We start from the raw sequence: 27671 nt of genomic DNA, 5'->3' as shown, positions 1-27671 counted from the left end.
GAGTTCACTGTAAATAGAGGCGAAGAGCCCTGCAAAACTACAAGAGGCAGAAAACAGTAAAACACTCATTTAAACACTCGACTTACTTCATTATTAGTTAAAAGTTAATACTACTCATTGAGTACCACATTAAAATAAATAAATAATAATAAAAATCTGGGTATAACGAAATTAAAGTCGTCATATTTCGAGAATAAAGTCGTGATTTTATGAGAACAAGGTCACATTTCAATAAAATCGTAATTTTATGAGATTAAAGTAATAACATTTAAAGATTAAAATCGTAATATTCGAGAATCAAGTTGTAATTTAATGAGTATAAAGTCGTATCTTAATAAAAATTGTAATTTTATGAGATTAAAGTCATTACCGGTATATTTCGAGAATAAAGTTATAATTTCATGAGAATAAAGTTAATAACATCTTAATTTTATGAGATTAAAGTAAATATATTTTGAGAATAAAGTGGTCATTTTATGAGTATAAAGTTATGTTAATAAATCATAATTTTATGAGATTAAAGTCATATTTCGAGAATAAAGTTGTAATTTCATGAGAATAAAGTTGCAATTTTATCAGAATAAAGTTGTGATTTTATAAGGGCAAAGTCACATTTTAATATACTCTTAATGTTAAAGTAATAATATTTCAAGATAAAAGTTGTAATATTTCGAGAATAAAGTTGTACGTTTATTAGAAGAAAGTCAAAACATTTTAAGATTAAATTTGTAATATTTTTAGATTAAAGTTGTAATTTTATCAGAATAAAATCTTGAATTATGACTTTGCTCTCATAAAATTATGATTTTATTAAAATACAACTTTCTTTCTCATAAAATTACAACTTTATTCTTGAAATATTACGACTTTAATCTTGTAGTGCCCAGATTTTTATTTTATTTTAACTTGGCCCAACGCAATTCATAATTTTTTATTGCCTAATAAAATGTGATATTACTATTTCTGTGCATCCTTATCATTTTTTTTAAATTTAAAACCTAAAGATTAAAAGTAGTTAAGTCATTTTTCAACACAGTTTTAAACTGTATTGTTTCCAAACGAATGTAAACTCATGTAATGCTTTGATTGGCTAAATTAGTGAATAATTGTATTGTATGACTATATAATAATTAAAGTATATACTTATCAACATCACTTCCTTAAATAATGATTGACGGTTATCTCCTAACATTGCAGCCAATTGGAGCCAGTTTTGTAGGAAAACAATCTACATCTGCACAATTTGAGCATTTACCCCATAACGTGTTGCACACAGCGCATGCATATTTCAAAGATTTTCACATGATAAACTTGTTTGTATATGTATATGTCAAGTATTTTTGCACTTTAGTTCCACGTTACATTTTGTTCCTGGTCGCATATCTAATGTAGTCTAATCATTTATTGCTTTTTTAATTTGTGCTACATTTTTAGGCTTCTCATTATTACTTTCTTTGTGTGTTGGTGTTTTGTTTAGTGTTAAATAATCTTTAGTGTCAGTGAAGAAAGGTTTTGAAGAAGATTGCCATAAAATTATAAATTTCCTCCTGTTTGTCGCACCCCACCTGCCATCCCGTCATTCCCCACCAGGGGGCGCGCCCCACACTTTGAGAAGCACTGCACTAAGCGGACATTAAATGCAGCTGAGGTGTAACTTCAAAAAGTCAGAACAATTGAGAGTTAGTAAATCAGATTTATTACAGAGTAAAAAATATATATTTATCACAGTACATGAATTATAGGTTAAAAAAAATAATCTACAAAACAGTATAGAACAAAGCCTATGAATGCTACGGACCACTATAAACTGTGTGTGTGTGTGTGTGTGTGTGTGTGTGTGTGTGTGTGTGTGTGTGTGTGTGTGTGTGTGTGTGTGTGTGTGTGTGTGTGTGTGTGTGTGTGTGTGTGTGTGTGTGTGTGTGTGTGTGTGTGTGTGTGTGTGTGTGGTTTCAGGAAGGCACCCAGATGTTGCCGTGTGTGTCAGGAGCCTGGTTGTACGGGATGTTCCAGATCCAAGGCTGATCTGAAAATAACAGAGAAGTTAGTGACCAAATGAACAAATACTTACATGAACTAAATTAAAGGACTACTTTGTGCTGATAACACATACTCTTCTATTGTTACCATTTTGGATAAACTCACTTTAAGACAACAGGAAGTAATAATTATTGTGTCGGAGGTTTATTACAACACTAACAGAGCAGTATGAGCACAGCATGTTCTACAGAAAGTCTGTTAAATGGTTCCAAAGGTGTTAGATTTGCATGAGCTCAGGACTTTTCCTTGTATGGACGTTGCTTTGTGGAACAGGAAGTGCTTCTTCCACAACCTGTTCCTAATCCTTTAGTTTCTACTTGTTTTATCAGCACTGACAGTTGTTTAAGGAATTTAACAGTGTTTGTTTTACCTCAGTGGGCGGGGCCTCCAAACCAGAAATATTGGAGGGCGTAACATGTTAATGAAGATCAAATTCAGCCATCGGATTTATCAACACCCAATCATTTGTACGCTGGACTGGTCAGATACCAATGTTTCATGAATTCCACGTTGGTCCTGTCGTACAACCAAATGTGTACTCAGATTTACACCATTATCTGTCATTAGCATAAATAAGGTGTCATGAAGGCTATCATTAAGTGTTGTTTGCTAAATTATGGGGGTAGGTAGGGTTAGGGTAGCGGTCTGCAACCTTTACTCTCAAAGGAGCCATTTTGCCTCATCTCTCCTAGATTAAAGTTCTTCCGAAGCCAAAAAAAAAAAACACATAATCAAGTCAGTCAACACACGCTGTTTGCTCAGTTCTTGCCACATATCAAACATGTATATTTATTTGGAACATTGGCAGTTAAATTAATCTGTCCCACACACAATTACAATCTTTATTTTCTTCCAGAATAGTATTTTAGTTGGTTCAGTTATCTTACCAGATATTTAAAATTTAAGGTTAGCCACAGGTGAAGGAAAGTTGTAGAGGTTGACTGATATATATCAGCTGGTCGATATATCAGGCCAATATATGGACTTTTTTCAAGATCAGCCATCATCAAAAAACATCACCAGCCCTCCCTAAGGAAGGGTAATAAACACTTTATTACAGGTGTCCCCAATCCTGGTCCTTCTGCTGGGACGTCAGTCATTACTCTTACTACCGAGGGTACCTGAACGCGTCTGACTTCAGTCGAGCAGCCAATAGTAACACCAAAAACAGCTCATGGAGCGCACGTGTTTGTAGAAAGAGCTCTGAGTGGCTGACATCCAGCGTCATGCTCCTGGATTTAAAAGCTTCATTTACAGAGCCAGGAGAAGAAGAAGAGATTCACTGTCCACTCAGAACACTTTGAATTACAATATGCTCAAAGATGATTTTGGATTTTTGACCAAATTATGCCAAAAAAAACCTTACAAACTGCAGCTTTAATGTCCATCTATTGTTGATATTGTTTTCATGTTTCATTTCTATTTGAAATAGAGAAAGACAGTGAAAATGAGAGTGACGATGATGATTGATGATGATGACACCCGTTTATAAGGCACTGTACCTTTAGGAGAGTAACATGTTGGGGGGAGGTCAAAGGGCACGGGGAAACCCGAGACAGACGAGGAGCAGGGAAAGGGGTTTTTATCCACGGGGAACGTCTCCATGTTCTGACAGGACATGAAAAACACAGCTCAAATTATGACATGTGGATTCCAGTGTGTGTGTGCATGTGTGTGTGTGTGTGTTCTTACAAAAGCTGACGGCACAAAGAGGACTCCCAGCTCGTATGAACGCACCATTATCTGCGTATTGTTCTTCTCCAGAGCGCCCCACGCTGCCTTGGACAGATTAGCACTGGAACACATTTGTACACAAAATATACAGTAGCAGTAATAAATCAGTCGCACTGACAGCTTCCTGACTTTTTTTTAATATATATCTGTATTATATTTGTACATTTGCATTATTATAATAGTTAATTTATTTATTAATTTCTACTGTACTGTGTGCACTTCTTTATTTAATTAACAGTCTTTGACTTGTACGTTTTATTTTCTTTGCTGAGTGTTTCTTCTTTTCATTTGTAATATTTCTCGAGCGTCTGTGAAAAAGTAATTTCTCCCTGGGATAAATAAAGTATTTCTGATTCTGTGAAAACTTTTAGTAAGAAAACTAACCCTCACAGAAAAAAATACATAATCTACCTGTTAAAAGCCACTGAAAATAAATGTAACATAGTATCGTAGCTACGACTCAAACAGTGTCTTATTCAGTTTAAATTTATCTAGCACAAGTTTAGATTTTTGCTTTATTATTTATTAAGTGCGTAACAAAAAAAATCAATTTGGCAATATATATCGCGATATTTTACTGCATGATAATCGTAACATTCCAAAAACTGTGCAAATCTATTCATTTTAAATATGTTATTTAAAGAAAGAAACATTTATTTGTGCAACACATGCATAGCACATAAACGCCCAAGTCACTAGGTGTCAGTGAACCACATCAGAACTGGTTAAACTACCTCACTCCTCAATGCATTTTAACTTGGACGTTGATCGCACTTTATTTTCATGAAACATACTTTTATAGATGTACAGTATGTGGTTACTTTTTAAAAAAGAGTTCAAGAATCAGAATCAGTTGTATAAGCAAAAGTTAAACTTTTTAGAAAAACAGAATTTGATAGAAAAGAAATTGATTACAAATACGTTACTGTAATTGAGTTGTTTTTATGGGTACTTGTACTTCATTGAGTACATTTCTAAATCAGTAATTGTAATTGTACTTAAGCACGTTTTAAAAGAAGGAAAGTAATTTGTTACATTTGTACACTCAACCGTTACTGAGTAAATTATTTAAAAAATGGTACCTTAAACTACAGTACTGTACTGATTGCTGGTCAGCAGTTTATAAAGGCACATTGAACATAATCTACATGTTCTTAGTCGAACCATTTCTGATCAAAGCCCAGCAACTTTTCTTGGGTTGGGGTTACTGCCTATTGTGTTGTTACTGTCAGGTCTAAATACGTTAAGACCACTGAGATTGCTCGACTGAATATAGTTTAACAAAACACTCAGGTTAGGCACCCTAAGGTTTCTATGAGAGTCCCCAAGGAGGAGTGGAGTAAGACTAGCTGCAGCTAGGAGAGATTCAAAACAAGAGACACAGACACTGGACTCAGTTTGTAAGCTCTGAAGAGATGCTTCAGTGCTGGGTGTTTTTATTAGTTACAAAGATAAGAGTCAAGGACAGATGTGAACCGCACCCAGATCATCTTACGCCAGACTGGGTGGGGTGAAACAGACATGTTTTGCAAACACACATTCTTCTAGTGTGCATCTAAACTGATAATAACGTGACAGTTAGTTAAAACAGGTGTGTATCAGATAATAACGTGACAGTTAGTTAAAACAAGTGACACAAGCTGAAGCATATCTTACAGTTACCCACATGGGACATTAGTCATGGCACTGGTTTAGAGTTCATATATGTAGCTATACTTAAAGTCTGAGAATTTTTTAAATTGTGGATTTAATTTATTGGTGTTATTTTGTTTAAAAAAAAGAAATGTACATTTTTGACAAACCATTTAATTTATACAGACACCTTTGTGGAAAATAAATTAAGTTCCAAGTGAGCAAGATTTGGTCTCTTCCTTTTTAAGTTTATACATGAGTCGTTTACTGTATGCAAGGGAACCGTGGCAAGATTTATTACCAAAAATAAATGTAAGGAGTGAAAGTAACTAGTAATTTTTACTGTAAGTACTGTTTAATTAAGTAACTTTTTACTTGTACTTGAGTCCAATTTCAATCAAGTAACAGTATTTCTACTTGAGTAGGATATACAGTATCAGTAATCTTGACACCTCGTTTTTTGATATTGATACTTAAATTACAGTTAGTTGCCATTTACTTGTTCTCGCAAGTTTAAAAAAAAATGCAGTAACTGTATTTCATACCATTTTGTACTTGCAAAGGTGAAATTTGTAATTATTGATATTGCAATTTATCGTATTGTTTAGTACCGAAATATATTGTATTGTGACATGCAATATCATATCGTGACTTTCACCCCGAGCAAATGTATTTACATGATTTTCATAACTTTGCATGTGTCTGAGTGTCATTGGGCTTTGCAGGAGTGGGCGTTACCATTCTATAAAACACGGTTTTTCCTCCTGCACGTGCTTGGGAATGCTAAATAAAATTATCTTTCTACTGTAAGAACTGTAAACTCTGAAGTTTAAAATGTTCAGCACCACAACTACAACCTGATTAAAGAAAAAACTGTGCTCATCTCTATATTGTGTGGGAAAGTGAGAGAATGTTTCATGGTAAATGGTAAATGGACTTGATTTTATATAGCGCCTTATAACCACACTGAAGCAGTCCCAAAGCGCTTTACATATCAGCTCATTCACCCAATCACTCTCACATTCACACACCAATGGGACAGGACTGCCATGCAAGGCGCTAGTCGACCACTGGGAGCAACTTAGGTTTCAGTGTCTTGCCCAAGGACACTTCGACACATAGTCAGGTACTGGGATCGAACCCCCAACCTCTCGATCAGAAGACGACCCACGGTCGCCGGTTCATATTATATAAATCAGGAGTCACCAACCTTTCTGAAACTTTGAGTTACATAATTACTGTACAATCCAAAGGGCTGCCAGTTTAAAAAAAAGCTTTAAAATACTACATTTTCATCAAAGGATGTGTGACAAAAAGGCACTTTCACTTTATTTATCCCCTATTTATTTATTTATTTTTGTTCTGTTTTGTGTTATAAATACAAAAAAATGCAGTGTACTTTTGATGACAGTTGTCTGTGAAACTGACATTTTGCTTGTTAATTAATGCAATAAAGTATAATTTAGAGGATACGTTTATGAGGCTAACAGGCACTTAAAAAGGTCAGAAATGTTTAAGTTTCAACAAGAAACATTTTATTTCTCCTAATTTATTCCACTTTTTAATGTTGCTATTTTACTAACTACAAACAACTTTTAACTAATCTCAAAACACGTCAAATTTGTCAAATCCACCTTGTGTTTAAAAAAAAAAAAAAAAAAACATTTTATTTATATAACATACCACAACCCATACATCAATCTGCAGCATTTAAAAACAATTGTCACAATGTTTCAGTGAAAATAAAGATTTAAAAATGGTTAATTTAATACTAAAACTTTATTACGTGGAGTAGTATTAAACTTTAGCAAAGACTAACTTCATCTGTATTTATCTTTGAGTTTGAATCCAGGAGAGTAAATCACATTTAAATAGAGCTCCTGATCCATGCGGGCCACCTGGTGACCCCTGATAAAAATGTAATATTGGATTATTTCATTATATGGTACGATCTTTATAATTCATGTATGTTTTATATTGCACTGCTGTTATGGATGAGCCCAACCGAATACTGTTAAGGATTAACACCAGCTATAAACTCTAGGATGGTCAAAATATTTTTTTTCAGATTCTTGAGATTAGAACCCTGCATTTTTGTTCCATATCCGGCCAAATTATTTGGGACCAAATTTCATGCAAATTAATTAATATTTAGAGGTCACACAAGACACATAAAAAATGCTCTATACTATAACATAGCGAGCAAAATAAAAAAGGCTTATTGGAATAATTAGTGGTTTTGTTCTGCAAAAACAAACTAAAACATGCAGAAAAATGTTCCTCTTACAAAGTCCAGCTAGAAACTATGGCTTTGTTGACATCTGCTGGAGGAATTATTAAGAATGTTTGTGGCAGATCCAGAGTTTCAAAGAAAGGCATCGTGCCAGTGGTGACAAAAGCATCACATTAACAACTGCAAACTTGTAACTATGTTTGACTGCGTTGTCCCTGTGAAATAAATAAATACATCATTTTTCACCAAATTAACCATGCAAATAAAAGGCTGTGCACCACAGCCATTTATTAGCATGGTTAATTTGGTTAATTTTTAGTCTCAATAGTGATAGAGAGCAAACGCCCAAAACATCGTTGAAGCCACCCAGCATGGTTGGGGTCAATTATAAATGTAATCGCGTAATTGGTAATGAATTACAATTATGACGTAATTATAATTGTTAAAATATGTTGCCATTGTAATCGTAATTGAATTGTAATTTAGTTCAGATAATTGACTTTGTAATTGTCATATAAAAACTGTCATTTACAATTTAATTAAACAAAACTGGTGAACCATTTTACAATTCTATGGCTTACACAAATGTAATAAACAATCATTAAAATATGTTTCATATCAAGTCTACCTGTGTCACTTCTCTTAAGGATCATTTTACCATTTAGAAAAAAATCTAAATCGAGGGGTATACTGACAGAAAAAATACTAAGACGCCACACCAAATATTTCAATATTTTTATGAATAAGGAAGCCTAACAAGATAACCAAAATTTGCGAAACAAATTAGATGATAGATAATTCTTTATTGTATTTTACAGCTAGTCTAAGATGTGTCAGAACTGGCCCGTTATCATGGAAGATGGTAACAGAAAGTTTTATGGGGTTATTAATCAAAGGTTCAGTAATTGTGATTAATTGTAATCTAAAATGTAATTGCAATTGACTTTCAGGGGAAAATTGTAATTTTAATTGTAATTGGAAAAAATGCTGGTCAACGTAATCATAATTGACGTAATCAAGTAATTGACCCCAGGGACCCATGATTAAAATTAGTAACACCATCACTAATGCTGGGTGATTTTTACCAGTAAATATATAACAAATAAAAAACACTGCTAATTGAAATACAGTACTTTTTATTGGGTACATTATATTGGGTGCTCCTCTACTTTGTCATGTATATGGTCATATTTTGATGACAGGGTACTTTTTATTGGGTATATCAGTTAAAATCACCCAGTATTTTTCTAATTTTAACGATAATGTTTTAGGATTAAAAAAAAAACCTAATTGCAGTCGTACACAATGAGAACCAACACTTTGCTAATAGCATTGCCTGTAACTTGGAAGTCCCATTATCTTCAAGTTTGCCCAATTATTTGGGACATGGTATATTTTAGTTTCTGCTTTTTAACTTGTTAACGTGTTTCTCTGGTGGATTGGCCGATGTCTTGTTAATGTCACTCTGTGCTGCCAGGATCAGAGGTTAAAGTTCAGTTCTCTGCCCCAGACTTAAGGTGCTTTTACACCGAACGCGACTGAAGCAACTTGATTATATCTAAATCATTGTAAATGACACAACCTCAAGTTATCTCCCCTAAAGCGACGCGACCTGTGTAATTTGAGTGATGAGGTCGCGCTCGACTTTGTCACTCAAAGTTGAAAAATCAGAACTTTTTAAGCAACTTAAAGCAACTAATCCCTCATGCTTCACTGTCTGTAGAGCGGAGGCTGCAGCCCCTCCCTGCTCCCTCCCGCTTCAGTGCAGACGGCTGCAGCGGAGGGTTGTACAACTTCCTCAATTTATCGGGGCAAAATTAAAGCGGTTAACTTCTTGAAAACCACTGTAACTACTAATCATAACACATTCTGAGTGAACTCATCCTTTAATATCTCCATAAGTTGATCATTTAAACAGTAAAAGTGGAACACGAAGGAAAAGAAGTGATCAACCCTCTCTCTCTCTACCCAGTCACCAGCTCCACACACACACACACACACACACATTATTCCCTGGTGATCAGGTCACTGGAGCGGTGAAGTGATTGAGTGACTAAAAAAGTGATGGAGTGACCAAAAAGCACCGCTATGTGCAAGCAACACATCAGGGGAAATGAGAGCTACTGCAGCGCTGCGGTCGCGTTTGGGGTCATCACAAGTTTTCAGCCTTTGTGCCGGTATATCCAAATTAGGCTGAAAGTCAAGCTTTCAAACACAGAACTAACATATTTTAAGGAGTTCAAAATTGCAGAAATCTGTCTTTCATGCTATAATCTGTCAGGCACTCATGGTTTTATTACACCCTGAAACTTGCACTCCTTGTTTGGGGCAGGATTGTTGTTGCCGAGGTTTTGATGCAGTAAGACATTTATTTTATATTTCTTTAAAGATCTTGAGCGTTAAAGAAATGTCTGAAGAAATGTCCCCTGCACTAAACCGGAGAAACCTGGCAGATCGTTGACTTTTGTTACTTGTTGTATCTGAAGAACAAACAGACCCCACCAATTTACTTAATAAGACAGCACTGATCACGGGACACTAAAAAACACACTAAAAAGTGGAAAAAAACTTCCTCACTGAACAGAAAAATGATTAACACTTTACCTAAAGTTTTATACATAATGCTGACATGACACCTGTCATTAGAATGACAAAGGTGTCAAAAAGGCTGTGGTTAAGTGTTGTTCGTTACCGTAATCCAGAGGTCGGCAACCTTTATTAGTCAAAGAGCCATTTGGACTCGTTTCCAACAGAAAAGAAGGCATTAGGAGCCACAAACCCTTATGACATTTAAAATGAACATAAAACTTCATACAACACTGTTGTTTTTTACCTTTATCCTGTACAGAAACAAACTATAGTGTGTTGCATTTATGGAATCAGTTAACTGCTACAGAGAAAACAAAACTATATTTGTGCATGTAAAAAATTTTTTTGAACTCCAAAAAAAGACTCGGGTTGAAAGTTGCCTTTAAATAAAATACCAAATGTCTATTTAGTCGAACTTGACTTTTATGACCACAAATTTTGAACCATGCAAAAGGACTTTTCTTGAAAATGTTATGACACCTACTCTAGCTTGAGTAGAAAAAAGTAGTCAAAGCTCCTTCATGGGGTATGGCCAGGGTAATCCCCACAAGGTGATTCAGTGAGGTTTAGATTATATGGACAGTGTTCGAGTGCTACTCGACATAGATTACTCTCCAAGTTAAAGTCTGAATCCCCCTTGATGAATAAATACCAGTGGGTGTGCACTGGAGCTGTTTCCACTCAATGTTCTTGAAGCCAAAATACAACGCTTGGGGACGCTGCCATCATGCAAATCTGATGTCATTTGGAGCCAGAGTCTGCACAGCAGGGTTCGGCGGGAGGAGCCCTCGTAGCACGTCCCGCCCATTAAGCTTACTGCCCAATCATCGGCTGTCAATCATCGTCATATATGACGACAAATCCCGTTTTTCAACCTCAAATAAATTATTTAAAACGAACTTCACAGAAAAATTTGCACTGGAACACAATGTAGGGTGATAATAACTAATGATCAGAGCAGAGTTTAGATCTGGAAAAAAATTATGTATTGAGTATTTTCACTTTACAGATTGACCCACATCCCAACCGTTATCAATGAGGAGGTGGGGTTTATGACCTATACTGCAGCCAGTCAGCAGGGGGAGCTCTAAAAACAAAAGCTTCACTTTCGCAATGGCTTGTCCCGTCCATATTTTTTACAGTCCATGATAAATACACACACCTGATTCTTTTCCCCACAAAGCCACAGGGCGCGACAGCAGAGGGATGAAAGAGCCACATGTGGCTCTGGAGCCATGGGTTGAAGACCTTTGAACTCTTTGTTACCCGAATCCCTAACCTCAACCCTACCTAACCCCACTAGAGCCCTCCTCCTAACCCAAAAAATGCCAACATATCTCCAAAAGTGTCATCATTTAACGAACAACACTTAATAACAGCTGTTATTCATGCTAATGACAGATGATGACAGCACAATGTCAGCCTTATGTATCAAACTTCAGGTAAAGTGTTACCCATAATTGGAACATGGATGTTCCTGATGGCTTCCACCATTTCAGATATAACAAGGAGATCCCTGAGGAGATATGGTGGTTTCTGAGAGGGATGGACATTAATATCTAAACACAAACCTTGTGACGAGAAACCAGGCCAGCTCAGAGAAGTCTGGCGACGCCCTCATGTATGTCTTAATGTGTGGCATGGCGTGACTCCTCCCTGTTGAATCAGCTTTCCATCGACTTCACACAAAAACACAAATGATTATTGAATTATAAATCAATCTAACAGGAAACAAGAGACTAACTAACTAGCAGGTTTTGTGGTTAATGATAATGTATGTATTCATTTGGTTTTCTGTGTAGAGTTTAGAACCCTGCCCTCAGTTTATGAGAAAAGCTGTCAAAAAAGCAGTGCAACTTACTGGAAGTATGAATGGAGCCAGAGCTGTTTCTGAGCAGTCTGAATGCTGTATGGCAGAGAACCTCCGGCTGTAGAGTGCAAACATGTAGATTATGACACACGCACATGTTTCCAGCATGAGGACAGAAATGCTCACCTGGGTATCCTTCCAAACTGGTCCTTACGTCCTCCACTGATGGATACAACTGAAAAAGAACACTCCATCAGCCACTGGTTAGATGCCACAAACCAGGAGTGTATTCAACTGAGAACCAATACAACTCATTTCCTGTTTATTGGTGGATCTCAAAGCTGCTGGATGACAAAATTATTGATGAATACGTAAATCAATAAATCGAACATTTGCTCAAAAAAGATGTAAACGGTTGAAATTGCCGCTCAAAGGTTTTGATCTCTAGTGTGAACACTCGCTTTATTGACATTGTCAGAAAAGTTTGGTGCATTGCATTGTGGGATGTGGAGACCCGTAGATGGATGCATAGAAGTGTATTCTCTTCATTTATACTGTGATTTTTTGTGTTTGCCCATCCCACAATGCAATGCAGGAAACGCAGAGGTGAAGGTAATAGATTGCAAGTACTCACATTACTGTGATTGAGTTGCTTTCATGGGTATTTGTACTTTTATATATTAGTCATTTTACTTGTACTTAGGTACACTTCGACCTGTTATGTTGTTACCCACATGGCACATTTGGCATGGCACTGTTCTGGAGTTCATGAATTTTGCTACACTTAGAGCCTGATAATTCTTTTTATTTACCGGTAATACCGGTACATTGGTCTTGTTTTGTTTTAAAAAAAATTGTACATTTGAGAAAACCTTTTAATTTATGCAGATGCCTTAGGAAAATAAATTAACTTCCAATTCTTCAAGATTAGGTCTCTTATTTTTAAAGTTTATACACCGTGGCAAGATGGACTCAGATAAGCAGTTCCTGCTTCAGGCCATTCCATTTTCGGTTGTTAAAATGAACGTTTATTCTTTGTGTTGCATTGTAAAAGTTTGAAGACAGCTAAGAACAATTATCAATCTTTCTTGTATTTATTACCAAAAAGACACATGGGGGGTGAAAGTAACTAGTAACTTTTCATTTGAGTACTATTTAATTGAGCTACCACTTTCTTGTACTTGAGTATTTTATGTATGATTTACTTGTACTTGAGTATTTAGCTCCTGTCCACCATGATTTGTTTTAGCCAATCACACGGTAACAAATGATGATGTCGTCATTGGCATGCGCCGTAATGACGCTACATCAACAAGGCTCCGCTGGTGAAAACTTTCTTTTGAGATAGTAATGCTGCGGTCATTGTGTCATTGAGTGACTTTTGTCGTTTTTGCAACACGAGTATGCGAGTTAAGGGCACGTTAACCATCCTCTGGTGTCAACATCTTTCTATTTTCTATGCTAATAGCGGTAGCCCAGCTAGTTCCTCTCCCTGCAACTGCAGATGTGCCCATTTTGCTTCGTCACTTTTGCCTTCGTCACACCCGCATATCCCGCCCTAAACCACAACACTGCCTCATGATTGATTGTAAACGTTTCGGTTCGGATTCTGGTGTTTGTGAACGCCAGGAGAATCCATCTTCAGAATCAGAATCAGAATCTTGCAGGCAAGGTTAGATATTTACCGATTTCTATCAGAATACACAAAAACATGCTGGGGGACCTGAATGGTAGTGAGCAGTGTACCAGCTGCATGGGGGGGCTGGGCCGATGAGAGGCTTTTCCAAGTGTGGTCATGGTCCGCTGAAACTCCCCCTCCAACCATTTAGTCTTATCCAATCCCATGGAGCCGATGCTGGAGAACTGGCCAACCACAGGCCATTTTTCATCACCAGGAATGGGTTTTGTGTGGTCATACAGCAGCTTGGAAACATGAGGAAAAAACACAAGAAATGGAAAATCCCAACTTGTCAACCAAAGTGCAGATAGAGTCTAGAACCTAGGTTCCCAAAAAGGGGTACGCAAAGGGTCATAGGGGGTACGTGAATACAAATTTTAAAACAGTGACAACATTTGGAATTAAAATATAAATAGAGCAGCAGGCAGGAGCCTCCAAGCATCGCCACAACTTACACATTGGTCTCTGTAAGACTGCCCACTAATGGTGACAAATAAATAAAAGCCAAAAAAGTTAAAATATAGCAAAAGCTATATTGCTTTGCGCTAGCCAAACGTGCTTGATGCCCTTTGCTACCACGTACTTGAGTGCAAGTGGATTTTCACCTCTGACAAACATGGAAACACAATACAGAACATGACTTTGCGTGAAAAACAATTTGACTCAGACACTCTCAATATCAGCCAAACATTGCACAGTTCGGTGAGTGGTCTGTGTGAGTCTTACAACACAGAGAAAAGTGCTCTGTTTCAAAAAATGTTTAAGTTTGTGACATCACAAGCGCAATTAAAAAAGAAAACACTCTCCCCTCCGCTGGTATCTCCACCCATGGACTCCACCCCCAACCTGATGAAAACTTTTGCGAAAGTCCGCCATTGCTTTTCTCGCTAGCGAAGGAGTGATGGCTACCGGTAAAACTAAATACAGAACTTGCCTGCTGCCGGTGCCGCTCCTCCACAGTTAAAATACACTGCAGTGTAAGCACTATTTGTTCATGCGGAGGTGTACTCCACTCTTGTGGTTTCCAGCGCATCTTGTGGTTCGGCACATTGGCGCAATGATATGTGTTCAGGCACTTAAAAGTAAAAATAAATATATATTATACTTTATTGTCATATATGTTAAGCTACATACACAAAATGTGTTCTCTGCATTCAACCCCTCCCTGAGGAGCAGTGGGCAGCAACAGTGTTGCACCAGGGAGCAGACACATTTTTAGTACCTGTTCTATCGCCTCGGATCACTGATCTGACGTGTTTGTGACACAATGCGACGCAGCGGTTGGACAAAACAAATGATTATCACCTTAAATGCACTATTCCTGTAGATAGAAGAGCAGAGGAGGAGGAGAAAGTGACTTAGCAGCTTAACAATCTGGTGAGAGTTTGAACGACTGCTGCTGCTGCTGAGATGAACATGGACCCTGAAGCGCTGATGGACTCGCAATAACAATAGCCGCTTAAATATCCATGTGTTTTACTGTAATGTGCAGTTTTTTGGCTAAAAAAAACATTAACAACAGTGTGTGGATAGCAAAAATAAAATTGCTTTGGTGATCACTGATCCCCCTCGTAAAAGAGTGAGGCATGAAGTCAGCGTGTATAGACACGCCCACTCATGAATATGCATAAGTAGGCCCCTAAACAGCTCGATTTTAGAACTGCTCAGAAAGTCACTTTTCAGAGGCTAAAACTCTGGAAAACAGGCAAGTTTCGGAAAATAAACCTTAAATACTATGTTTTTGGGGTTCTTAGAACAAATGGAGATGGGTGAAAAACAGCATGATATGTCCAGTTTAAATGTATGAGGATTACAGATCAAAAGTAGCTCATGGCTAAATCTGGCACATTTACACAACGTATTGTACTGGTGTTCATTAATGTGCACTGTCCTCTCCAAATAAACAAATACATAAAATAAAACAAACCTCACCCTTCTCATTGAAGTTGTAGTGAGTTGTCTTTCAGTTTCATGGTGATTAATATGTTGTATTACTAATATACGTTCAATCAACAAATGTTTATAGATTTCTTTTTCCAAAATAAAACTGATTGTTTCTCACTAAAAATGCCAGTAGGCGAATTAATTAAAACAACTGAGTGATAATTCTGTATAAGATGTTTTGACTATTATTCTTTTTTATTATATATTATTTTATTCCTCAACTGGAGAGGTAAGGATAGAGACAAATTTCATTGTATGGCTACATCGTATATGACATTACATTATTATGTTTTTTAAGTGTGCAGGAGTAGGAGGTACATGGCTTCAGGTTAAATGTCTGAAGGGGTACGGGACGGGGAAAAGTTTGGGAAGCACTTATCTAGAAAACACACTTTATTACATGTTTTTGAAGCTCAGAGGAGGCTTGTGTATCGTGCAGCATGTGTTGTGGACCTTACCTTCCTCAGCCTCAGGTGGCCCCACCGCTCCATATCAGAGCCCACGTACCTGCCAGGTGTGGAGGCAATCAAATACACCCTAAGAGCAGAGAACAGGGTGAGGAGGACATGCTGTGTTGCTTGGTGGGAGGTCGTCTGTGGGCTGTGAATGGTCACCTGGTCTCTGACAGGTCATGCTCTTTGATTCGCTGGATCCAAACATCGAGCTCTGCTGCTCGGTATGAAGACAGGTACTCCAACAGGTCTCGTTTAAAATGGGTGGGGGAGTCGCCTGTGCTGGCACTACAACCCTCTGGTAACCGTGGAAACAAAGGGCTCATCCACATCCTGGATGGGGAAACACAGACTGGATGTGACAACAGATCACAAATGAGCTGATTTCCAACAGGAATGCGTTGCTCACCCTTGGGTTTTCTGGTACCAGTCCGCTCTGATGAGGTTGGAGGTGAGGATGACGACTCTGAAGCCTTCCTCATACCACAGCAGCATCATTTTCCTGATGAGACACAACCACACCTACTTAACACCACAAACTGGAGCATCTGCTGGCTATAGGTTTTGCCTTGACCACTGAGAGGTAGAAATCCTTACGTGTGGTGGGTTCCAAACGCAATGTCCAGCTTGGCCTGTCCAGATCAATCATGAGGAGGACAAACATAGTGAGAAAACCTCTTTTTGAACATTGTTTGATCATGGAGACATTAACTTTTAAGTTTTTATTATAATTTTCCCTTGTGAAGATAAAAGTAATTCACAAAGCATCTTAGGCCCCAGGTGAAAAACTGTTAGGAGGAGCAAGAAGGAATTAAACAGACAGAAAGACAAATAGGATGGCAAGATATTCTGTATAACGACAGTGATTTAATAAGACACTACCGGCTTATATTTATTATTATTATTATGTTTTCATAGTCACATTTCTTGTATTGTTTTAAACTCTACTTGGCAATAAAACTATTCTAATTCTGAATGACTGTGCTGGGTTAATGTTTGTGATTGACTTTATCAGGGATACATGTACTTCTCCCACACGTCGTAATAATGTAATAGCAGAATACTCAGTCAGTCCATTACGGCGCTTTCACAGCCTTGTATTGTTGCGCGATTTGTTCGCGCCCTTATTATTGTGCTGCAATCTCAGTCCTCGCTTTGACTTGCAGCACGTAACAGCGTCTCACACTTGTAGACACACAAAGGAAACGAGGCTCTTCCAGGCCTGTCTCTTCCTTTGTGCTGTGATCAGGACCCAGTTTCCCTATTAATACTCTTTTATTTCACTTTTTAAAAGAGCTCCAGCAATCACAGTAATCACTGACAGCTGTGTCTGTGTCCACCGTTAATATCAAATACATAAAGCGGTAAAATTACCAACGTGGACAGTTAACAACAATAAGTAAATCATAATAATTGGCATGTGAACGAGGTTCAAACATTTATAAGCTGTGCACAAATGAATCTAATTTTGTTGAATTTAATTAATTTCACGATTACACGTTTCTTAATGCAGTCCAAATGATCAGTTAATTTTACTCTACATTCACAACCAATCACAGCTTTTAGCAGACTGCATCGTACGTAGCAACAGGTCAACCACACCTCCTGAGTAAGATTAAAGTTTCTGTCCCTCGTTGCTCAGAGTTGCTCTCAGAAACTTCCTGAATCACTTTTAAACTCACATTCCTTGCTAGGAATTTTGAGTCTAAGTTAGGAGCTCTCTGAGAGACTGAAGCTTTGTGAATACGAGCACTGGGGTTTATTTGGCTTAATGGAATGTAATGTTGATTAGTTGTCTTGCTCTGAAACAATAATCCACTGTTTAGATCTCACGAGTTCATTCGGAACAACATTTCATTAATTCATGTTCACATCCTGTTTTCCATAAAATATCCAAGAGATGCAGGTTGTGTACGTATGCCTTAACAGTCCAATTCATAATGATGATGCATTTATCCATTAGAGACATTACAGCAACAATTAAAGAGGGAGTGTTTCAGGGCTAACACTTGGCTTCCATCAGTGATCCTGTGAGGCTGAAGCTGTACCTGGCAGAAGCTGACATGAGGAAAGGGCTGGGCCTGCTGGAGCAGCCGTGCCTTGGCCTCTCTCTTATCTCCATGGACGATAAGAACAGGACGATCCCTAAAAAAAAAAAAAAAAAATACAGCAGTAGTACAAATCTCTCTTCTTCTACCATGTTACAACAGTTGAGAGTGATTCATTTTGTACTTTGGTGAAACATAGAGAAATTTCATGTAATTTCAACAAATTGTCCACACACTTCCGTCAAAAAATTCTAAAATGTTGACCAATTTTTCAGTGATCATTCAAAAGGCCCACTGTAAATGTATAGTTACTGGGTAATAGTTTACTTTTCGAGATATGGCCAATTTAGTGAGGGGGAATGTGGCGATTTTCGCTCATCCTTATTTTTCTTCCATTTTCAGCTTCTAATTTCTCAAGAACTAAATCACATAGAAAACTGAAATTTGGTATAGTAATACAGCTCTTCCTATACTCTCTCAGAATAAACAAAAAAGATATGCTATATATCCTGTCTGGTGGACATTCCAGCCCCTCAAATATGGAAAAAAGTTTGTTGTGGTTTGGGGCTGGAATATGTTTGGGCCTTCAGTAAACAACTTAGCATATGGCTCAGATCCCTGTATTTTGGTCAGCTTTGAGCTATGAACATAGATTGTTAAAATCACTAATTATTTGTCACATATAAGCATTGTTTCTTGACAGCTTTTGAAATCCAAGAAAATAGTTTTTTGTACTATTGTCATTGGCCCATAACTTCAAGTGGGAATGTAAAAAAAAAATCTGAGTCTCAGTTTTACTTTATAGCATAAAGGTTACTCTTTCTTGGTGCATAAATCTATATAATTTTTCTTTATACAACTTCTTTATTTTTATTTTGGACCCCAACTTTGGGGCGATGTCACCACTCACCAATATTGAAAATCCTGTACATGAGGCCATTGTAGCTTGCCTCTGTGTAATTTATTGTTTATTAGTTTTTCACTAGACCAAAATGCGTGGGATGTCCTGAAATTGTGTTGAAATGACCCTGCTAGAAACAAAGGACAACGTACCTGAACTCTGATGGGTATTGCTTTACCATCCAGGCTATATCAAAGCAGTAGTTAAACTATAAGGAAAAAAACAGGGCTGGTTTATTCCTGAAGAGATGCAATGGGCAAAGCTGTTCACAGATTAACAGTGTTACACAAACATTTCATCACATTGACCTTAAAGCTAGCACAGTGTGAAAGATGAAGAAAGCAGAAGTGTTGTGAGGACACAAAGGAAAGTCTACAGGTCTCAGTTATATCCAGGTCATACTGGTTTTTGAAGACTATCTAACTAAAGGAAACACACCTTGTTTCGAAGTTATCCCTCACATCAAAAGATGTCAACTAGTTAATCCCAAAGTACCAGAACTGTAAAATGATGGGCAGTGTAGGGTAGTAGCAGCTTAACTACATTTCTCCATAGCTTGGTCATAGCGTTTTCAGAAGTTAAGCTACTCTCACGGCCCTCGACTGCAGCCAAGATGGAAAGTACACATCTGGAGACGATGTGTCTTATTCCTCAACAAATTAATGCCACTAATCGAGACCTGACACAACAGATACAAGTTTACTGTGCAACGACAAAATGAAACTATCAACGTCCAAGATGTCCAACATAAACTTAAGGAAACACATTAAAGTTAACACCACAATCGCCAGCTAAGCTAGTCAACACAACTGTGTTTGTGTACGTGTGCTCTTAAGTGCGTGGGAGTGCATGTGCTTGTGAAAGGAAAAATGAGAAAACAGCACTTTAGTTTTACACTACAAAGAAAAATGTGGTCAATTTAAATGTATATTTGGCTATTTGTGTCGATGGCAGTAGTACAGAATGGGGGTAATAAATATAATACTAAACACAGACGGATCAATAGCAAGGATACTTTATTAATCCAAAAGAAAATAAATGGGTTACTTCAGCCACATAACATATAAAAAATCAAAACATAAAACAAGGAGGTAGATAAAAGATAATTTATACACATGGGGCCTGTACTACAAAGCAGGATAAGTATTTCAGAGGATATCTCTTCGTTAGCGTCACCTAAGATGTACTACGAAGCCGGATACTGTATAAACACGTTCACGGGTAATTTCAGACTGGCTACGTGCATGCTCCTGTGAATTAAAATCCATAATTTAGACCAAAAACAACACTGTTGCTGCAGAAAAAGCAGGAAGGAAGGAATTCAGAGAATTGATGACTGTTAATATTTAAATTAGTGACACTCTGATCAGTTTCACTTTATTAGGCACAGATCTTGTCTGTGGCTCTGACGCTGTGTTCATACAACTCAGCCTACATCACAAGGTGGACAACATTTAAATTTAATACAGCCTATATTATCTTACAGGGCTGCAGCAGGACTTTATGCTGGTTTGAATCATAACCAGCATTTTACCTACTCCCGATGAGGTTAGCCGTTCAGCCTAAGTTACCACGGTGATTTAACCCATTAAGAAGTTAACCAGTGTTGTAGTACAGCACACAAAAAATAAATCCCGCAGGTTGGCGCGATAAAATGAAATCCAGCTTTGTAGTACAGGCCCCAAATGATCAGATATCATCATAAATGAAAACAAACATACACACGCACGCACACATACGTTGTGTTTTGTGGCGATTGTGTGAGTATGTTTTTTGTTGCTTTTGTTGAGAAAGAAGAATTCCATAAAAAACTGATCTGTTTGTCTCACAGTTTCATGGATCACTAAATAGAAATTACTTAGTATTAAGTTTGTTCAATGTTCACAAAAAAAAAAAAAAATTAGGTTTGAGGTATTTAAGCTACTCTGGTCCTATTATCGAGGCTTAGCTTAGCTTGCCCAACACTGCTGACAGGGTTTTACTTACCTGAGCAGATTCTTTTAAGGTCCCGAATAATGGAGAAAGGACGTCTAAATAAAAGGCAGAAGTTATTAAAATGAATAGAATAGAGTTTTAATGTCTGTTCAAAAGAGCAGAAATTTGTCTTTTAACACAGCTCATTAAAACTCATTCAGTAAAACACACACAATATCATTAAAGAATAACAAATCAAAAAGAACAGCATAACATGGACTAAATCAGTGGTTCCTAAACCTTTTACAGGCCCGTACCCCTTCAGACATTTAACCTGAAGCCATGTACCCCCTACTTCTGCACACTTAAAAAGCAAAATAATGTAATGCAGTGTTTTTCAACCTCGGGCACGTGACCCTATGAGGGGTTGCCCAGAATTCAAGTCGGGTCCCCTGAAATGTCTAATGATTTGTAATAATAATAAAAAATGCTGATTAAAAATGTTCTAATTATTATTCTTTTTCAAGGTTTAACACCACACACAAAAAATATTAAACATCTGCATTCTATATTTTCACTTTTTCAAATACAGTATGAACCTAGTTCTAATAAAATGCAGTATAAAAATATCTGAGCTGGCACATCTTGTCACTTTATGCATTAATCCTGGCAACAATAAACATTATCAAAAGCTAATTCTAAAAGAAAAGAAAAAAGTCTCTGGAGACGCCGAACATTTGTGATAATAAAATGGGGTCACGACGCAAAAAGTTGGGAACCACTGATGTAATGTCACATACAATGTAGCCCTACAGTGAAATTTGTCTGAATTTTACCAATCCTGTTGAGGAACAATATATAATAATAATTTCGAGAAAGAATAATATTCTGTAACCATGGGTAGATAGTATAACGCTTAATGTGTAATTTGTGGCAATGCATGGAGGCTCCTGACTGCTGGTCGATTTACATTCTTGTTTCCAATTTTTTTTTTTTTATTCATGTACCCCATGATAAACTGCGTACCCCACTTTGGGAACCTAGGGACTAAATAATTCCAGCTGCGTATTCAGATATCAACCTGTTAATGTACTAAATCCTACGAGCACAGCTGGTCTGTTTGTATTGGCTAAGGTAAAGTGTGGAACCCTCACCTCTGATGTGCAGAGCTCCACTGTTGTACTTCCTGTCCAGGCCTGTGACCTTGTTGAGGTAGAACCGATACGTGTCGTTCAAACGAGGAACGCATGACTCAAAGAAGTCGTCCGGCTCATCGATGTAGTAGAGGCGACCATGAGGACTGGGAGGGCGCTCGTTCTGCACCTTTGGCTTCTTGGCTCTAGATCTCTGAGGTTCTTGTTTTGGTAAATCATCCACAGTCTCTACCTTCACATCATCATCATCACTGTCTGACAGAGCCCAGCCAGATCCCTCCGACGTCGCCTCCTTTTTCTTTTTCGAGGAAGGATTCGTCTCATACTTGACTGGGTTGGACTGGTTCTTGACAGCCGACTGTCGGGCCTCAGAGCCAACAATGACCACCGACGACACGGGGGGCTTGCTTGGTTCTGATTTGACCTCTACAGAGGTGGGTACTGACGGTAGAGTGGTAACTCTGTGATTGGACTGTGCTGGTGTCTTTGTTCCTGATGGAGGAAGACGGTCATCATCATCATCATCACTGCTGGAAACACTCCACTTGCCGTGTTGACTGTCCTGAGACATTCCTGAACAGCATAGACAGAGTGCAATGTGTTTCATTCGATTCTACAACAAACTTTACAATCTTTGAAATATTTTTTTTCTCTCAGTTTAAGCATGGCTCGTAATCTAACTCTTTCGTTTTCTTACGTTTTTTTAAATGTGATCTTTAGTGTTGTATTACAAAAAGCATATCTAATAGAGCTGGGATGTGTGCTTTTGCCCTGATTTGATTTTATCACAGTACTTTGGTGTCGATTAGACATATTGTGATTCTGATTTATTACAATACCACAAGTATTGCGACTTAAAAGTAACGGTTAAGCTCACTCGGTCACAAACGCAAATATATGGAGAGATTTCAAATGGAAGATGATTGTTGAATGTATTCTGGAGAAAAGTATTTGAGGCATTGAAAGTGGTTTTCCAACAGACCATTAAACAAGACCCCCCAGTGTTGCTTCTAGGTCTAACACCAAACGGCATTAATGATAGAGCGAGGAAATATCTGCTGAATATACTGCTCACAGCAGCCCTCAAGTGTGTAACTTTAAGGTGGTTGAATCCCAAGACATCTATCATATGGAGAAAATTACACACCTATTAATACTCCAGAAAGACGTTTGCATTGCGAAATAGAGACTTGATTTGCCTGTTTTTCAGCTGTAGTTGGTAATGCCTCCTCTGATGCCTTGAGTGTTTGCACCATGTCACACAGACTTTCTGCTGCAGCTGGGTCCAGGACTTGGTCATCTACAAGCCTCCAGCTGGTGAAAACAGTGTTGTACTGGCAAAAGTAAGTTTCTTCACATATGTGTTTTAGTGTGTTGTAATTACATTGCATTTAGCAGACACTTTTTGACCAAAATGACAAAGTAAGTAAACACCACATTGCTATGAGATGTTCAATGTACATAAACGTTTCCAACATGTTTCAATGTAGGCTAAAGCTGTGTATGCTATTTAGTTGTAATTTGCTTTTGTTTGGAGCTGTAAAGTGGACAAAGTTCTGGGCACAATGGGCAATGGGCAAGGGTACTTAAAAATGTGAATGCAAGATGTAAATGTCCTGGTTAGATTAAAACCATTCGCAGTGTGAATGCAAGGTGAATGAGATGGTAATGTGAAGTGTAGACTGTAACTTTAAATAATAATGGGCACCTTCTGTCTTGCTTTTGACTGTTTCCCTAATTTATTAACCTTTATTTTTTTAACAGGTCCTGCATTCACGGCGCCTCAGCGAGCCTCCTCTTACTCCATGGGTGATCTTGACACCATCAGGGTGTGTTCGGCCCACTGCACTTGCATGGCCGGTGTAGCGGGGTCATGCACCCACGTTGGAGCCCTGCTCTTCATGGTCGAAGATTGTGTCCGGCTAAAGGAGAAGGTCGCGTCACATTTGAACCAGCGTACTGGAAGCTCCCTACCAGCATCAACAAGGTGCAGCCAGAGGTTGGTCACCAGATCAATTTCATATCTGCAGCAGCCACACACAGATCTCTGGACAGAGAAATTGATGGTGAGACCAACACCAGTTCAACGCAGAGAACACGTATGGCCAAAACAACACCACCACCACCACCAACACCAGACAAGCTGGCAATATTCTACCGACAACTCAGCATGACAAGCACAGGATCTGCCATTTTGAGTGTGCTCCCTGACTACTGTGAGCTGTTCAGAGATCCTGTTCTTCCCATTCGGAGCCTACAGTCTCTGGTAACTGGAACTGGCCTTAATAGGCGTGACCTACCTGCACTGCAACGGCACTGTCAGATTATAAAGATTGTTGCAGATGTGTCTGAGGAACAGGCAGTGCAGATGGAGAGACAAACAAGGGGACAGCACACATCATCCCTTTGGTTTGCTGCACGGGCAGGGAGAGTCACGGCCTCCTCGATGCATGGCGTGTACGGAACAGACCTCAGTTCTACAGCACTCTCCATCGTAAAGAGGGTGTGTTACCCAGCTTGTGGGCCAGGAACAGCTGCCACCATTTGGGGAATCAGACAAGAGGAGGCAGCGAGGCAGGCATACACTGCCCAAACTGCACACCAGCACACCGATCAACAAGTGCAAACCTGTGGGTTTTTTGTCAACCCGGCCTTCCCACAGGTAGGAGCCTCACCAGATGCCATTGTCACCTGCACCTGTTGTGGGAAAGGCTGCGTGGAGGTGAAATGCCCAGAAAAATACAAGGACTGCACAATCCTTCAAGCTTGCTCATCAGAAGACCGCAACTTCTGCTTATATGTTGTCAATGGTCAGGTGCACCTTAAGAAGAATCACCAGTATTACACACAAGTCCAGACACAACTGTTTGTGACAGAGAGCTCCTACTGCGACTTTGTAGTGTGGACCTTGATGGACACAGTGATCCTGCGCATAGCTCCAGACACTGCTTTTTGGAAGGCACGACTACAGAAAGCACAGGACTACTTTGTGAAGGTGGCTCTCCCCGAACTTGCTGTGCAATACTTAACTATCCCACCTACCTCTCAACCATCATCTGGTCACAGTGTGCTACGGGAACTACAGCAGTCTAAGCCACAACAAATAGGTGGGAAGAGGCAGAGAAAGCAGCATGCCCAGAAAGCAAAGGAAGTGTGGTGTCTCTGTGCTGGACCAGAGGAGGGTGAAATGGTGGCCTGTGACAACCAGAACTGCCCAGTCCAGTGGTATCACTTCAGTTGTGTGGGGCTTGTGGACAAACCCTCAGCTGACACTCCATGGTTTTGCCCTTCTTGTGCTGAATAGTTTTTTCCTGTTAGTAACTATTGTATTATAATTATTGCAGTAATCTTTTGCACATTTGCACTAACAGTATTATTGATTTTGTTATAATTATTGTTATTATTACTAAAGTTGTGCATGTTTACATGCTAGAAATATTTATACTTTGAATGCACACGTTATTTTGCTGTGTTTTTGTTCCTTTGCACTAATAATAGTCATAATGTTTTATTATGATTATTGTTATTATTATTACCTATGTTGTGCATGTTTACATGCTGGAAACAGTACTTTGAATACACACATGCTTTGCACCAAAAGAAAAAAAAGTATCGTTCTCAATAAATATTGGTAAGCCATATAAAGTTGTTTCAAGCTTTTATTTCAAACAAAAGATAATAGTAAAACGATAAAAGTAATGAATAAGGCACTCAAACAACACTTTTGCACATATTCGTTAATGCACAGCAAACAGTGACTATCTTATCCAAAGGCATTAGGTTCTCACCCTCACATTTGACAAGCATGTGCACAGGTACAGTTGAGTGTAAGAATTTGAATTTGTTGCGCACAATTCCAATGGCAGCCACGTTGTTCCCAAATGACTCCACAAACTGGTGTGGCATACTGGTCAATAAGCATTCCCTGCTTGGCCAGTGCCCTAATGGACACAGCTGCGCGTACATCACACCAAGGGTATGGTGAAAGGCATCGGCGACTGTTGTCCTATGTACTCTAAACAGATGGCTGAGGTGCTGTATTGGAAGGTCCAGTCTGAGGCGCATTAAAGTCAATAGGACAAGCTGGAAGGGTGAGAGCTTCTTCATTCTACCTTGAGGCAGATATGGAGTGAGGGTGAGTAGAAGTGTCTGGAACAATGCAAAGTTTGGAAGCCCCGTGTAATACTTTACTGTGTTATCATCACCACTCAGAAAGTTCTCGTTCATCCGGTACATATCAAGCTGACGCTTCAGCTCTCTGTTTTCTTCAAGAAGATTGTTGATAACATCTCGTCTAGATGTGCAGAGTCCACATTCCATGTCCTGGCCTGGCGGCGCCTGCAGCTGGTCTTGGTCTGGTGGTGGCGGTGCCTGCTCCTGGTCTTGGTCTGGTGGCGGCGGCGCCTGCAGCTGGTCTTGGGCTGGTGGCGGCGGCGACGCCTGTGCCTGCAGCTGGTGGTCCTGGGTTGGCGGTGATGGCCGCTCCAGTTGCTGGGTCCTGCGCCTTAATTGCCGCTGATATCTTGCTTGATCTGTATTTTTAACATCATTGTGGCCTAACAACAAGGATGGTGTCCAGTCAGGGTGGTTCTCCAACATCTCATATGATGGTTTACCTACAAGAGAATAATAACAACATATAATTAATATAATAATGAGCTAAATCTATGTAATCAATGCTTTAAACTGGCAACAATGTCACGAACAGAATCTCAACTACTTTTTAGTCATCTCATAATCTCATGTGAAGGTTTACCTACAACAGAACAATTAGATTATGAAAACATCTATGTAATCAATGCTTTACACTGGCAAAGCCAAAACACGTGCTAAATAAAGACAAAGACACAGAGACAAAGGCACTACATTGTCCACAATCACATAAGGTAACCTACACTTCCGAGCTTTAAGAGACAACTACATAAAGACATTTTAAGAGAACGTACCAGAGTGAAAATGCAGAGAACACACTCTCATCCACGGGGGTGTGCGATCGAAAGTAAAGTCCTTTCTTGTAATTGCAGCCAACCAAGCAATCCGACGTCTCCTCGTCAGGTCAGACACTTGCTCTCCTAGATGTTGTGTCCATTTCGGTAACCTAAAAAACTGTATCCCGTTGTTCCTCCGTCTTCCATGGCTATCGTGGGAAGTATTGGAGCAGTTCTGAACGCAGCAGTGACTTCCAGGCATGGTCAAACAGTGCGGAATAGCAAGTACCTCCGCTACTACCGCGTTAAAAACACATGTAAACAATCTGTTTTGCGGCGGGATTTATGGGCCGTGACGAGAACTCCTCATTCTCAATCTACGGTTCGAAAATAACAAATAAATCATGAACTAAAGCAGCATTAAAGCTGCTGTATGTGAGCAATGTTAATGTGTTCCATGCTGAGGAGTTATTATGTGTTACCTGGTTCGGTTGGTGAGCAGTAGGTTGATCAATAATCAATGATTAATGATCAATGAGGATCCACACGTTGAGTCTGAGCTGCTTCACGAACCTGCAGTAGGTGCAACCGCAAAATAATTCCGACTGGAAACATTG

At 38.7% G+C, this 27671-nt stretch overlaps 3 protein-coding genes across 3 annotated transcripts; 1 reads left to right on the top strand and 2 right to left on the bottom strand.

The window, feature by feature from the left end:
• Nucleotides 1-1673: 1673 nt before the first annotated feature.
• On the bottom strand, nt 1674-27671 carry tdp1 (tyrosyl-DNA phosphodiesterase 1). The gene is made up of 16 exons (XM_028443104.1): nt 27537-27671; nt 22127-22699; nt 21045-21088; nt 19211-19266; nt 18158-18254; nt 16707-16741; nt 16519-16611; nt 16272-16442; nt 16116-16194; nt 13782-13958; nt 12222-12270; nt 12087-12153; nt 11797-11904; nt 3730-3832; nt 3540-3645; nt 1674-2023 (listed from the first exon to the last, which is right to left on the bottom strand). Exons 2-16 carry the CDS (start codon nt 22695-22697, stop codon nt 1950-1952), a joined length of 1830 nt encoding a protein of 609 aa, XP_028298905.1. The 5' UTR covers nt 22698-22699; nt 27537-27671; the 3' UTR covers nt 1674-1949.
• Nucleotides 23392-25430, top strand: LOC114459273 (uncharacterized). The gene is made up of 2 exons (XM_028441584.1): nt 23392-23469; nt 23891-25430. Exon 2 carries the CDS (start codon nt 24000-24002, stop codon nt 25428-25430), a length of 1431 nt encoding a protein of 476 aa, XP_028297385.1. The 5' UTR covers nt 23392-23469; nt 23891-23999.
• On the bottom strand, nt 25838-27528 carry LOC114459264 (uncharacterized). The gene is made up of 2 exons (XM_028441577.1): nt 27073-27528; nt 25838-26742 (listed from the first exon to the last, which is right to left on the bottom strand). Exons 1-2 carry the CDS (start codon nt 27314-27316, stop codon nt 25838-25840), a joined length of 1149 nt encoding a protein of 382 aa, XP_028297378.1. The 5' UTR covers nt 27317-27528.

Source organism: Gouania willdenowi, chromosome 3 (assembly GCF_900634775.1).
Source record: "Gouania willdenowi chromosome 3, fGouWil2.1, whole genome shotgun sequence".
NCBI lineage: Eukaryota > Metazoa > Chordata > Actinopteri > Blenniiformes > Gobiesocidae > Gouania > Gouania willdenowi.
The sequence above is the reverse complement of the archived record's forward strand: the minus strand, read 5'-3'. Positions and strand labels throughout refer to the sequence as shown.

Coding starts and splice junctions, on each gene's coding strand:
- tdp1 (XM_028443104.1), bottom strand. CDS start 22,697: ATGTCTCAGGACAGTCAACACGGCAAGTGGAGTGTTTCCAGCAGTGAT. Junction 16,612..16,706: donor GCGTTTGGAACCCACCACAC/GTAAGGATTTCT, acceptor GTGTCTCATCAG/GAAAATGATGCTGCTGTGGT. Junction 12,154..12,221: donor CAGTTTGGAAGGATACCCAG/GTGAGCATTTCT, acceptor TGCACTCTACAG/CCGGAGGTTCTCTGCCATAC.
- LOC114459264 (XM_028441577.1), bottom strand. CDS start 27,316: ATGCCTGGAAGTCACTGCTGCGTTCAGAACTGCTCCAATACTTCCCAC. Junction 26,743..27,072: donor TTCTCTGCATTTTCACTCTG/GTACGTTCTCTT, acceptor ATTCTCTTGTAG/GTAAACCATCATATGAGATG.
- LOC114459273 (XM_028441584.1), top strand. CDS start 24,000: ATGCACCCACGTTGGAGCCCTGCTCTTCATGGTCGAAGATTGTGTCCG.